Below are 14,975 nucleotides of genomic sequence, written 5' to 3'. Positions count from 1 at the left end.
TGTTAGGTACTGAAAATTCCCTACCTCCATAAGTTCCAAGTGCCTAAGCAACAAATCACTAGCTTCAGCTAACATCATGTATAAGTCTCTTTGTTCCTTTTCAACTTTAAAGAAATAATGTTTGCATAGGGTCTTCCAACAGATCCAGAAACCCTTTGAAAAGATGTCCATCAAGGCTATAGGTAAGATCTTGAACTCTTTAGCATCTATCCTACAACTTATCCTTTAGGTAGGATGGTTTTAATGCAGTGCATTGTTTTATTGTATAACTGTGATAAAGTAGTAAAAATATTGTAAAGAGGGTTGTAGATATTGGGAGTTACCAATAAAAATTTGCTCTGTGCATCGTCACCTCCATAATTTTTTTTTTTGTTTTCAATACAATGTGGCAATGAAGAGTTGTGAGAGCATTAGGTATGTTCGGTTTATCAATTATTACCACAAGTGGCATCAATTATTTTAAATTTCACCAATTCATTACCTTAGCCGCATGAAATGAAATGGAAGTTATTGATATGGTTGGGTCCTAGACATGGGATTGTGATAACATTGTTTAATATTTAACACTTTAATAAATAGTAAAAGTTAACAAGGGAGATGCCCATCTTCCTTGCAATACTCCTTTGCAGAATTTTGTTTTTTTCAAAAGCTAGACAAACTTTGTTCTTCCTGTCATTGCTTAGACTTTGCCTTTTTTTTTCTTTTCTATTCGCATTCAGCCATTGCTTCTTTTCACAGTGAAACAGCTAATTACTAAAGAGAACAATTCACCCATTCGTATGCTGAAATGAACACAATTTAGTTTCTCAATTTGTGCACAAATTAAACAGTACCACAGGGACCTGTTCTAGAGACTTTGCATATTAGTATTTTGAAAGTCATTTGACTCTCTAAATAGATAGCTCTTTATCAAATATTCATGGAAAAAAAGTGCTCCAAAAAGGAAACAAAGAATTATGGAATGTGTCTGAAATCTGAGTAGGCGTTCACTTGTTCCATCTATTTTTAATAACCATGATCTTTTAGAAAATATATGGTTTATTTTGCACAATAAACTACAACCAGGCTGTTCAGACCAAAGTCTCTTTTATTTCTGTGCTTTATCACACAGATCTGCTGTTTGTACAATTTTGTTATAACGTTTTTATTTGAGTTGTTTTCCTATTTGTTTCAGTAAAATTTTGTAATAGTTTGGAAGGATCACATGATAGTCCTTTCCAAGTAATTGAGAAAACATGTAAACTGTAGTACAGCACTTAGCTATGCAACCATTCACAATGCAATGTACACACTGTGCTATTGTACAAAAAGAAAAAGAGACTCCAAATTTTTTGCTATTTTTTCTATTAGCTGCACAGAACATATTTTTTTGCTAGAGGTAGTGTCAGAGAACTGCGATCTACACCCCATCTCTTCTCAGTGCTATAGTCTAAACACAGCCCTAACGTAGTAACACAATCTGTCAAAACATACAGTAAATATCTCCCAACTCCTTATTTCCCATATAGATATCCTACCTACCTTAATCCCAAAATAATATCTTCTATGCCAAAAACACTATTCTTCCTATTTTTCAGTACAGTAATGCCAGGACCAGACATGTTCCATGGTTAGGTCATATTTTGTTTAGAGGGATAGCTGTACATATGAGAAATAAGACATTCTGTTCTTGCTGTTTCATCTCTCATCACCAGGCTTCCTGTTTTTTTTGTTTTGTTTTTTTTGCATTATAAGTAAAAGCTTATCCTAGTACATAATAGTCCAAAAAACATCTTGCGGACTCATTCTTCATGGGAAAATGAAACAAAATTAGTTTAATCCCTTTCAATATTTATAAAAAAAAGGTTCTGTTCTTAAAAGCAATATTAGTATGATAGTGACAATGATAGGAACAGAGGTAAATTGCTAACATAATCACTAATATTAATGACAAATATAACATACAATTTAAATAAAAGAAATAGATGAAAACCCACTTCTTGTTGTTGATAAGGAATATTATCTGCATAAATATGGATATTATATGACCCTATCCATGCACATATATATTCAATAAATGAAGGTTTATGCACAAAAAATAGCTAGTCATAGTCACTCAAACAGTTTAATTAAGAAACAAGTTGAAACATAAAAAAAAAAGCGGTTTAGGCTGATTTAGATATAGAAACTCCAGTCAGCAAAGTATACGGTACATGAAAATAATGTTAGTAGGTAACCCCGGTAGTAATCTAATATTGGTTAGTACATAATCCTTCAATTACAATATAGCAAAAAAATACAATAATAATATAGGCACTTTTAAAATGCATTTAAGCATATCTTATAGCTACCTGCTAGGATATTAGTGGGTACCCCAGGAGCCTGCTTCCTTCAGAAGGGAGCTCCATAAGAAGAGTTTTTTTTTTAATCTCGCGTAGATGTGATCCTCTAAATAAAAACCCTGTACTAAAAAAAAAGTGATAGCGCAAAAACACCACACCATAGAAAGAGCTTACCTCAGAGGAGCCCAGGAAGAGCCTAAGAAGAAGAGAGCTCCATTCTCTCAGTTCCCATTTTTTTATAGTTAATTCCCATTAGATCTTATGGGGGATCTTGGATTGGTTACTGGGTGTGATCTGTAGGACACCTATTGGCTGACACCTTCCCATAGCTAGGGATTGGGTATTTCATACTTCAGGAATTTACTAGACCTCCCAGCTAATTTTATATGGGAAGCTGGAGCAAAAGCCAGGTGGGGTCATCTAATTTAGGTATCATAAAAAGGTCCAGATGGGCCATCACCACCAACCCACCTGTCCAGTTTTTCATCCATATTCTGCTGACTCAGGCTTGATTGATTCATTACCCAAAGGACCTACTGTTAACCAGTTTGTTATGGGAACAGGATTTTATTTACTGGCATCATCTTGTTTACTGGAAGTTTTATTATCTGTTTGTCTATTGTTCCTTGGATGAAGTCCCTGATAATCACTGATTATGTATCCCCCTAGGTGATCAAGGTGGCTGGTACAAAGAGAAACAGATTCCAATGTTTAAACACAACATTCCTACCCAATGCTTTCCAGCATTGTTTAATGATACTTACTATTAAACCTAATTATTGGGATATGGCCTATAGTGTAAGTATTACTAAGGGATTATAGGGTACCATATGTACATGTGAGTGTATATATATATATATATATATATATATATATATTTACATACAGTCTTGTTGTGCAAAACTTGTTATTGTACAAAAGGAAAAAAAGAAGACCAGCTTCCTTTGGCCCATGAGACATAACAGGAAAAGAAAGGATATTTTTTAATATATGGGATACTTGGATAGCTGTCAAGAAAACAAGTGTTCCTAAGGATACATTTCTCATCTGCTTCTGTTCTGGTGACAACTCAAAAAATTGCCCTCACTTTCATTCCTGTTGATGCTGGTGAGTGTGAGTAAATCTCTGTAACATTACACATAGCATAGAAAAACACAGTACACAGCCAAAATTGGCTTTAGTTATACTTTAAACCACAACCACAGTTTTTCTTTTTTTTTCTTTCAGTCATTGTACTTATGGCACCTTTAAGTGCTTTATGTAAAATACCATTTACTTAGGAATGAACAAAGGCCGTAGGGGCTGGAACAGGGCCACTCAGTGAAAATTGCTATAATGGTCTGAAGGTAATTAAAAAAAAGCAGGTGTGCAATAATCAAAGGGGTGGAGGGAACAATTTAACAGAAAACAAATATAAATGGCAGTTGTAGGTTTTAAATACTCTAAATAACATAAAATAAAAGTAACATAAATACAGCATTGAAAACTACATTAAAATACTTACTATTATCACCTCTATTGCATCCAAATCTTGATCATTCGCATAGATACAACTGCTGTGAAAACTTTTAGTATTTAACATTTTGCAGTGTATCAAATGTTTGTGACTCCCAGATGTCCAATGAAGTTTATTAACAAAATGCAGTGCCAATCTGCAGGTTTAAAAAAGCTAGTAAGATACTTTTTATGTATTTACAGGCACAGGAGAGAAAGACCATGAAAGTCTCCTACTCTTTCACAAGTATTTTAATGACTAAATTTTTCATATATCTGATATATCTGACCACTAGTTTCTAAAAGGAATGGTATGGGACTAAATAGGGAGCAGAAATAATTGAAATGTTTGTATTCATGCTTGTGAAGAGGCAGTTATAAGGGATTATAATTAACTTAAAAAAGGAGTAGATGGAGTAGATGGCTTAAAAAAGGTAGGATGTGTTCCCTAAATAACAAAATATAAATATATATTATAAGGAATATGAGGTACATCAATATAGAGTACCATTTTCTGTGCTCAGTGCTCAGCACCCATCCCCTGCTAAAGAAGGAAAAGAACATGACATCACATGAACATGTGAATCTGTATGTGGTGAAAGGATAATTCATTAGAAGTAGGTCTTGAAGCAATATAAATATAGGGAAAATTAGTTGGCTTTTTAATCCTGGTATATCAGAAGATACTATGCCCTATTTTTCTTATTCCCTCACCCCTACAGGAGCTTCTCGACTTTGTGTTGGGTTCTAAACCAGTCATAGCCACTTGGTGCTTTTCAAATATTACATTTAGTTATTGCTGGATCTCAACTGGGAAAGAAGTTTAGGGTGACAGGATATTCAAAAATAAGTGCAGCATCCAGTTCTGCCCCACAGAACAATAGGACTTGAGTTTGGCTTCAGTTTCATTGCTAGAGCTGACCTTGTTCATTGACCCTGTAATAGCAATCAAGGACTATTCTCTTCAATAGTAACAAGCCAGAACTTCACTAGCCTTCACATGAGGGGGGTATGTTCTCCTAGCAGCTGTAGTATCCTGTAAGTTTTCTCAGAATTCCCTCAGGTACAGAAGACCTAACATGTTCCCTCAGGCAATCATGTCTTCCGTATTTTCCTGGACAATTATTCTTGCAGGGAATCTGATTCTCGGCATGTAATTAGAATCTAAACAGACAAGACCCACAGAACAAATCCCATGCCTAGGTAAAACCCCAGACTGCAAGAACTCTCTCTAATGGTAATCCACAACATTTATCACTTTTCCAATATAGACCACAAAACAAAACTGTTAGTGGCTGGCTAGAAAAAAAAACACATCCATAAGCCAAATATAGTTACTGCCCACAATGACTCCTAGCATTATCAGCATACAGGAGCAGTTTATGGAAGACTTGCGGAGGGATGAAAATGTGGACAGATGCTCAAGCTGGTAACAACTATGCTGCCTAAGCAAGCACAACAAACATTTAAATAAATAGACACTCCAGAAGATGGCTGATCAAGAAGGTCCCTAAATAATTATTGAATTATTGTTGTAGTGGGGGTGATACTGTTTTTTTTTTTTTTTTAGTGCTCTTGAGAAGCAACGAGATTATTAGTTGTAATACAAGAAATAATATTTTACTCGGAGGTTCTTGTTCAATACCAAAACAAACTCTTCAATTAACATGAAAATTTCAAAGAGTTTAGGATACCCGCACATGGTAAGAAAAAAGAATTAAAGTCCTTACGACTTTCTCAACCTTTTTAACCTAGGGAACCCCTTAAGCTCACAGTACATTTGAGTTATGGTTTTTAGGAAGAATGTCTTACATTGCTAGCAAATGGGAAGAATGCCACCCTCACAGATAGCCAAAAAGATCATTGGTGTTCATTACTCAAGGAACCTCTGGTAACCTCTGGAGAACCTTAGGGTTCCAGTTAACCCTGGTTGAAACTCAGGGTTAGAGGAATATTGTATATTATTACCACAGTCATTTTCTTTGCTGCCCAAACCAACAATATGTCACTGAATTACTCCAAAATTAGCAATTGAGTTTTAATTCCGTGTTAGCAAATTCCACTAGGGATAATGGAAATTACATTTTAGTACTTTTGCTGCTGGCAAAATGTTGCTGATGATGAAAATAACAGTCTGGTTTCACTTATTTTCTGCTTGTTCTTGTAGTTCTTCAAATTTTATAGCACAGTTCTAACTAGCCAGTTATGCCTAAACTTGTAATAGATATACCTTTGCAGTTTTGCAGTGAAATTGAAATTATATAAATGTAGCGTTCAGCAGCAGAAACTATCTTGTAATTATTGATCATTTTCTGTCAGATGTTAACAACGATCTCCATATAAAATATGCCAGCATGTAAGGGTACTAAAGGAAATAGTCCCAAGAATACAAGTAGAAAAGCTTGCAAAATGACTAAATGATTCTGATCATTTTAAGATCTGTTATGGTTATAACACAGATAAGTAACAGAGGAATGGAGGCATTTTCATTTAATGCTAGCTATATAAAACTTTTATAGCCAAGAATTTTTATGGTAAATGATTAGCTTGCACCTTCACTTTACTGTGCATTACAAAACTACGTAATCATGCTACTGCTTTGGGCTCAAAATGTCTTTACACTTCAATTTCTATCGTGGCTCTGTTTACTAAATGCAAATTCAGAGAGTATAGGAACGGGTGTGCATCATGACTTAGGCAGAATTAAAAAAACACATAGCAAGGGCAAGTGTTTCTTTTGTAGCACTCAAGACACACTTTGCTGTTCCCAAATAATCTAAAGATAGGCAACATCTTTTAGCAGTTTAAAGGGCAGACCAATAAAATAATTTATCGGGGAATTTACTCTAATTTTAGTGAATTCAATACAGCCAAATGAAAAAATAAAATTATTTAATTATTCCATAAACAAAAAACTAAACATGGCTTAGGCCACAATTAGTGCCTTTGTTTAGGCACCACACAGGGTTTTCTCTCTCTTTTTTTCAGGCATTTGCTTGTGTATATTTTTCTGCTGGTACATAGAAAATTAGAAGGGGATGGAACTCCCAAAAGTGCTTACGAAATATATGTCACTCTGTATAACAGTTAGAAAAAAGACATCTAGCAGTTATTGCCTCTTACCCTTCCTGGACACACAGTGGTTGCCATTAGGTTCCCAGGAGTCGTAAATGTTGTGTTTTTGAAACTGCTAGTCTAAATGTAACTAGCCCAAAGTTAACTAGCCCTGGGATGTCAAGCACATGAGCACCGATCTGTAAAGGAGTTGTGCATAGCTGATATACATACCTTTTATAAGAACCATATTTACATTATTTGTAAATTATATATTTTTTTAAATACATCTGCTTGTTATACATCACTATATTTTTAGTTTCATCTGAATATTTAAAAAAAGCAATATTTTCTAGCAGTAAATGTTAAAGTGTCAATGTACTCATTGATTATGTTTAAATTTATTGGGTTGATTTACTACTATATTTAGTAAACCAACACTGTTGTATCAAAATTAATGAAAAAAATAGATCAGACTTATTAGGAAGATTAAGGGGTGGCCATTACTATTGGCTAATTTGTATCGGGCCTATACCCACCTCGGTTCAAAACAATCTTTGACCAATGAGCGCCTATTCCATTTTATTTTACCTGTCTTTCATGGGCATAGTGGGTAGTTGGACAGCTGTCATCCTGTCAACCAATATGGCCACTGGGCTAAGAGCCCTACTATTGGATGAGACCTACTACAGAGAATGGGTTCAGGGAAATATGTCAGGGTGCTTGGATGGTGCAACTTCACTTTACTTTAGAGCAGCAGTCCAACTTTAATGGTGCCACAGCACAGGATTTTGTTTATCCCTGCTGAAAATCTTAACTGACAAAAAAGTAACAAGCATATACATTACTGCATATTCAATCTAAACCAAAAAGTTTGTAAAATTAAAACTTTTTAGAATCAATTAAATGTTTTTAGAAAATTAAATGGTTTTACAACTTATTCATTTTGCTTATTTTTTATACCCATAGCATAAATATTCTTATTGCATATACATGTTATCTAAAGTACTGCATTATAAATATAATATATAAATATAAAACAATATATAAATGTTTTATAACATAAATATTACCGATATAGATTACCCTCATCGTATGTCCCATTGCATCTTTACACTTAGCATTGCCTTCATCTTTTTAGTTTTTTCTCTACTTCAGTTTTGTTTGCATATAATTTTTATTGCTTTTTTTAACATAAAGAAGTATCAGCAGCAACTACCTGGCTTATGAGGATCTACTCTTTATTGGATTCTTGCATGGTATAATATTTATTTTTTGTCACATAAGAACTGAGGTTTGCTAGTCATATATGTTTTCTAATGAGACAGAAAGCAAAGTGATTAGTTAGATTTTATGCTAGTTTTAGCTTTAGTACAAGTCTAAAAGTTAGTATACTATAAACAATATACTATTGAATAAATCCTATACATCAGTCTTTTTTTTGTATGATAATGTAGTAATAAAACAAGCTTGTCTGTTCTTCATCAAAATCAAAATAAATAACTCTTCGTTTATTTTCACAATGCTCCTCCGCCAGTAGAGAGACAGACATCAACAACATCCATAAACAGTAAGACAGGAATAACAATCAAACAGGAGTTCTAACCTTTCCATATTCCATACTCAGCCTATATATACATGTTAAACCTACATTATTGAACATACATTGCTTAGACAAAAGGAATTCTATGTGTTAAAATTTCATGATGAGATAAAATATCACAAATTTATATGACAACCATATTGATAAAATATGGTTTAGAAAAACAACTGTAAAAATGTTGTGCACAATAGTCTATAGTGTTATGCTTTTACATATCCACTAATATAAATACCGTATTTTTCGGCGTATAAGACGCACTTTTTCTTCCCCAAAACTGGGGGGGAAAAGTGGGTGCATCCTATACGGCGAATGCAAGTTTTAAAAATAATTAAAACCGCTAACATACTTACCCGATACCGCGATCCCGCGATCCTGTGTGCTTCTCGTCTTCTCTCCTCTCCTCCTGGCTGCAGCGCGTGTCTCCGCATTCCTGCAGACCTAGCGAGGAGAAGCCTGCACACGCGATCCCGGAAGCAAGCGTGCCCCCGCGATCCCGGAACCAAGCCGGCGGAGAGAAACGGACCGGTAAGTGGGAAGGGATGATCAGCAGGGGATAAATAGGCACAGAGTGGGGAATTTATTTTTTTTTCTAGATTTTCCTCCTTATTATATATATTTCCTCCTTATTATATGCCGGAGCGTCTTATACGCCGAAAAATACGGTAAATACTGCACTCATTTAATAATTTAATCAGACCTTTTCCCCATTTCTAAATAACCCACCCCCTTATTATAATCAATAGCAACCTCTGCTTTTACCAACTACCTAGCAGACCCCTTTAAATGTAAATTTAACTACACACAAATTGAATGATGTGACTTGATATATGTAAAAACTTTAGCTCTTGTACCTGCATACTCTGTATGGGAAAGAGTAATTTATTTTTACATTTCCATTATAGCACTGTTTATTTGTCAATAACTTAATATAATATATAATACATTACTGTTGATCTACTAAAAAAGATTAGGTTTTGTAACATAGCAAAGTGGATTAATATTCTGCAAGGAATAATTTACTTTTTAGTTTAGTGAATATAGTAAAAAATAACTGTCCAAGGTTGCCAAATCATGTAAGAAAAAAAGGGAAATGCAGTTAGATGAGAGAAGCTCGACTTAAGAGATATATATTTAAAAATATCCTAATTGTTAAAACATTTCTTACATTTAAATACAGGTTAAAATGCATTGTGTAAGCTCTTCGGGGCAAGGTCCTCTCCTCCACCTGTGTCACTGTCTGTATCTGTCATTTGCAAACCCTATTTATTGTACAGTGCTGCATAATATGTTGGCGCTTTATAAATACTGTTTATTAATATTATTAATAATAATAAAAATAATGTGTATAGGAATTTTAATTCACTAGTTCACACAGTCTATTCAGGTCTGTGTGCAGTGTTAAGGTGTGTTGATCAGTGTGTACTATCTTGCATGTTAAACTGCATTGCATTAGGGCTGCCCATAGCACATATAATTAAAATTATGTTTTGATCTGGATTAATAAATACAGTTTAATGATGAATATATATTGAATGGCATGGAAAGAAAATGATTTCCAATGCCGTCCAGCCGATATTTTGGAAAGAAGGAAGATGCAGGTCAAAGTGATCCAACATGAGCTGGTAGTACAACATTCAACCCGTGGATCAATCAAACAAAATGTATTCTTCCGTATTCTTCTGTACTCTTACCACTATTAGTTGCTTCTGAGAGACATTGAACAGACCTGTCTTTTTAATATGATATATTCTGTCACATGCGCTTTATTTGAGCAAAATCTGTGCACAAATGGCATAATTAGTAAAACAACAGGCCACCTTTTTGTTTAGGATGTAATTTTAAATGTATCAGGCACAGCGGCAAAACAATATTTTCCTTGTACCCAGTGGCAAACAAAATGCAGTTTTGTGTCATATTAAGATATAATTATTTCCCCTGAACAAAAGCGAATGGGAAAAAAAAAAACAAATAATGCTTTATATTATTAAAGAAATGACTTTTCTAAGATATTACTAATGGTAATATTGCTACAAGTTTTACATACAAGACTGAAACAAGACTGAAACTTCAACTCTGTGAACAAAGTAATCAATCTGGGCTGAAAAATCTTTAAACTGTGTACAATGCGTTGTGCCCTGCAGTGCTTCAAATACCGGGCAATAAAAGTGCTTGTTTCAAGACAGGTATGTTAAATCAACGTCTGCTTCAACATATCGCTGATAATGAGAAAAAGACCAAAGTGAATGCTTATATATGAGGAGTCAAAGAAAATAAAAAATACAACAATCTATAGGAGTGTTATGGCATTTAAAACACATTCTGTTTATTTGATAATAGACAAGTCATTCACATGGTAAAAACCATAACCACTGTATACTAGGCTGCTCTTCTAATGTTCTGCTTATCAATCTTTAATACCTAAATATTTATTTATATTAAGCTATGGTAATAAATATTTTATTAGGCATCCCCAATACAGATACCAGCATGGAAAAGGGCAAACTAAGTAAACCGAACATAAAATCTAACATACTGAATATTAAACCAAGCAATCAATAGACACCTGATGTATTTATTCCCAGGAGTCACTAATATCTCCTAGGCACAATAGTACACATGAGCAAAGCATAATGGTTTAAATATATCCATTGTGGGTTCTAGAAGAACTTACATTTCAGCCTAATAGCCAGTTCATTACCTGAATTCTTGTTATTACCCATTATAAATTTGCAATGTTTTACTTTAGCATGGTTAGCAGTTGGTGGGATCATGGTTAGCAGTTGGTGGGTGTGTGTTACTATATGTAGGGGTAGGGTTATGTGACATTATAAACCCCAAGGTAAGTTAAAGAATACATTTTAGCTTGTTTACATACAGATACTTCTGTTGTCAAATCAGGGAAATTATTTGTATGACACTGTATGTATTTCTGAAAATGTTTTCTTGAGGCAAATGTAAAATTAAGATTAAATGTGGTTGTAGCTACTGTGTATACAGCAGGAAGGCATGCACATAGACCCACAAGAAGGGAAAGGTGTAGAATGGACATTATTAGTCCATTTATTATCAGTTCAAGTTGCAGGAAGGATGAGGAATAGTGAAACAAAGTCTGCAGAGCTATAGACTGGGTTTTCTTTTTTACTTTGCTGACATACATTAGAACAGCAATGGGTGTTATACAACAAAGGCATGTATATTGCCTTAACAATTACATGGCAGGTAAAATAGTTGCTATATATCTCTTTCTATTGTATATTTATCTTTTTATGTCATGTTTAACTGTCCTATCACAAATGTATTTACCTAATACAATAGATAGTGTAAAGATGAAAAAAGAAAAGAAAGATAGAAATAATTGCAAGATTTGCACAATTATTATGCTATGCAAAAACTAATCAAAATGCCTTTTCAAAGGAGTCAGGAGGCCTAAGTCCTCCATTATGGTGATGCTTACATTGATTAAGCAATTTGTAAGTCTACAATTTTTTTTAAATGTTGCCTCTACCTTTTGAGGTTTGAATTTCCATAGGCAACTCTGAGATTTGAGATAATGGTCAACAGGACAAACAGAACAAATTGAATCTCCACAATGAAAGCACAGACAGCAATAAAAAACTGACATGAGTTTTAACCCTTCTTTAAAAGGTTTAAGCAGATGTGTTGACCAGTAGGTAAGCCTGAGAGGCAGAAAAGTTGGGGAAAAGCATGGTCTTCACTGAAAATATCCAGAATTATGTAAAAACCTGATTACCTATTATTCTTGATCATTTTACTAATCAGTATACATACTTTTTTACTGATGATAAAACTCATTAATACTTTTATCTTATGCTAGGAATGGAGTGCACAGATTTGCATTGTGAACCTTTGGGTTTTCAAATAATTGTATATCTGACAAATTACTACGTTTGAAACAAATATGTAACATGCATTGTGTCGCTTACGTAATTTATCAGTCTCCTGAAAAGAAATGTACTGATGTTAGTATCATATTATCAGTGGGTTACATAGTTTTTTTTATGTACCCGCCAATAGTCTTGTTTATTGCGAAAGTCTAGGATATGGAAATCACGATCGATATATATCCAAATCCAATCTACAAATTTTGGGTTGATAAAATATAAATGTTTTTTTTTCTACACTAGCAAACTGTTCATGAAGAAAGCACTCATTCATTAATTGAGGGAATGAAAGTGGATGCCTCTTATGTGCCTTCTACATACCTGGCAGAGATTGCACGTTTCCTGCAGTCTATTGCTGAGGTTGATCTTCTACTCAACTCTTCATGTTTCAATAAAAAAGACTGTGAAGATCTCGCCAAAAAAGATGAGTGTCTCAAGGTAAGAAAATAATTTTGTTTTGAACCAGTGCTATGGAATATCAAATGAATACCATATAAATACTTATTGAACCTGATTCCACACAAAATCAATATCTATAAATGCCCTATTTTCAATTATTCTATACAGTTAAAAAAAAAAATTCAAAATCTGTTTTCAAAGTGATTTTTTCCTCCACCAGTGTACTTACAACACACACCACACTGATCAGATTAAGTCTGACCTCTAAATCAATAGAAGGTCACGCTGTACTGGATTGTCACATACATTGCCAAATACATTAAATCACCAATTGGTAACTATGCTATCATTCTCTGCTCTTCCCTTTCTCATTATTGGACAAGGGCTTAGTACATTCTTGGTTGAATCATTCTTTTACTGTCTCCTACTCCCATACTTATTTCTTTCCATGCCTACTGGTTTACCTCAAGGCTCCGTAATTGCACTTCTTCTTTTCCCCATCTGCAGTCATGGACAAGGACAATTAGTTTGCTCATTCCCCTTTCAGTATCACTTCTTTACTTATGACATCCAAATATATGTCTCCTCTCCCAGCCTCTACACAATTATCTTGTGTCCTTGACTGTCTATGCAATTAAAACCTACATACATATCATTACTTATTTCCAGATACAATCCCAACCCCAACCTTCACCCTGCTTGTGAAGCCTTTTTATCCTGTCTTTGGCCACCTTTTTTTTATTTTCACACTGGAATCTTTTCATAAGCTTCACCACTTATTTAGAACTTATGCTCACACCACACACATCAATTATTCTCCAAGCCCTCAGAGATCACCCCCAATTGCTGCTCAGTCACAGCCCCCTAAAACACATCCACATTTGCCTCCTTCTACACTGTCCTTCTACGCTGTCTCCACCACACTCTTCTCTAGATTACAAGCTCCAAAGGAGCTACCCCTACTACCCTTATTGTTTATTGTCCTTCCTGTCCTGCTAAATCAATTTGCATTGCTTATTATACACTACATAAGATATGTAAATATTTTTATTTGTATTGCTAGATATTTATATTGAACTGTAAATAAACCATGTATGTATTTATGGTACCCACTATTTTATTTGTATTCTCAACACATAAGTTGGTGGTCTACATAAAAAACATGAATAATAGGAGTGCATTCTATCCCAGTGGAGCACAATCAATTGCTGCTGCGTCTCTCCAGTGATTAGGAACAACTAGATTTTACTCTAAATCTTCTCTCTCTTTTTCACAATCAGTTCCCAAATTCTGCCATTTCCCCCATGCCTCCTATTATCTCCCACTGAGCCCCCCCCCCCCCCCCCCCCCCCAACCATATCTAACTCCCACTCTTGTTTTTCTGATGGTCTGCAATCAGTTCTTACTTGAAAAAAAAATGTAAACACATTTTATTCTTGTAGGAACATCTAACAATTATTTGTATTTTGAATAGGGGATATTTTATAGTTAGCTGTGTTTAATGAATATTTATTTTTTTACAAAAGCATTTATCATTGTTGTTAGTAAGCTATAAAAAATGACATGGAAATGAATAAATTGTACAGCTGCTAGTGTAGAGGCTTGAAACAAAATAGAGGTTGACTTTACTAGGAGATTTGCATGAATGAAATGTTGTTTTGTAGACTAATACAGAGCTTGCCGCTTACTGCTTAGAAAAGACAGAATAAGGCTTGATATTTCCTTTCAATAGCTATGATTTGACTGCTTAAGTGTGTACTGTAATCAAGCAATACATAGGAGAAAAAACCTGCCTCGGCACCTAAAATTCCCTTTTTAGCCTTCAAAATAATCTGGTTTCCAGCTTCACTTATCTGAAAATATATGTGCTGCGTGTATTTCAATATGTATTAGAAGTCTTTTTTTTTATCTTGCAATGCTTTAATCGTTAACAAGTGTACATTTCACACCCATTAAGCAACACCTCGCGGTATTGCAAAAGCTCTGCTCAGTCCTACTGCAAGGAGTACCACTGTTTAATGCCCAAACAACTGTACTAAAAAACAATATTATAACCTCCCCCATGCATTGTAGAGATTGCATTGCAGGTCCTGGAGATACCGTACACTAGCCAGTCCTGACTGCCACATGAAGGATTGAGATCTAGCAGAGTAGAATCTCTGGTCTTATGTAATGGGTTTTGCTAAAGATGGCAAGGGCTTT

The 14,975-nt window shown here is 34.5% G+C and overlaps 1 protein-coding gene across 7 annotated transcripts in view; it reads left to right on the top strand.

Annotated features, from left to right (window-relative positions):
- Positions 1–14,975, top strand: part of DMD (dystrophin) — a 721,719-nt gene that overhangs the window by 61,483 nt on the left and 645,261 nt on the right. For all 7 annotated transcript variants that reach the window (XM_072414251.1, XM_072414268.1, XM_072414235.1 and 4 more), the window contains one exon: positions 12,618–12,812. In XM_072414251.1, coding sequence (XP_072270352.1) covers positions 12,618–12,812 — 195 coding nt within the window. The remainder of the gene's footprint in view (positions 1–12,617; positions 12,813–14,975) is intronic.

The sequence above is a fragment of the Pyxicephalus adspersus genome, chromosome 1 (genome assembly GCF_032062135.1).
Source record: "Pyxicephalus adspersus chromosome 1, UCB_Pads_2.0, whole genome shotgun sequence".
NCBI lineage: Eukaryota > Metazoa > Chordata > Amphibia > Anura > Pyxicephalidae > Pyxicephalus > Pyxicephalus adspersus.
This window is presented reverse-complemented; position numbering and strand designations above follow the sequence as displayed.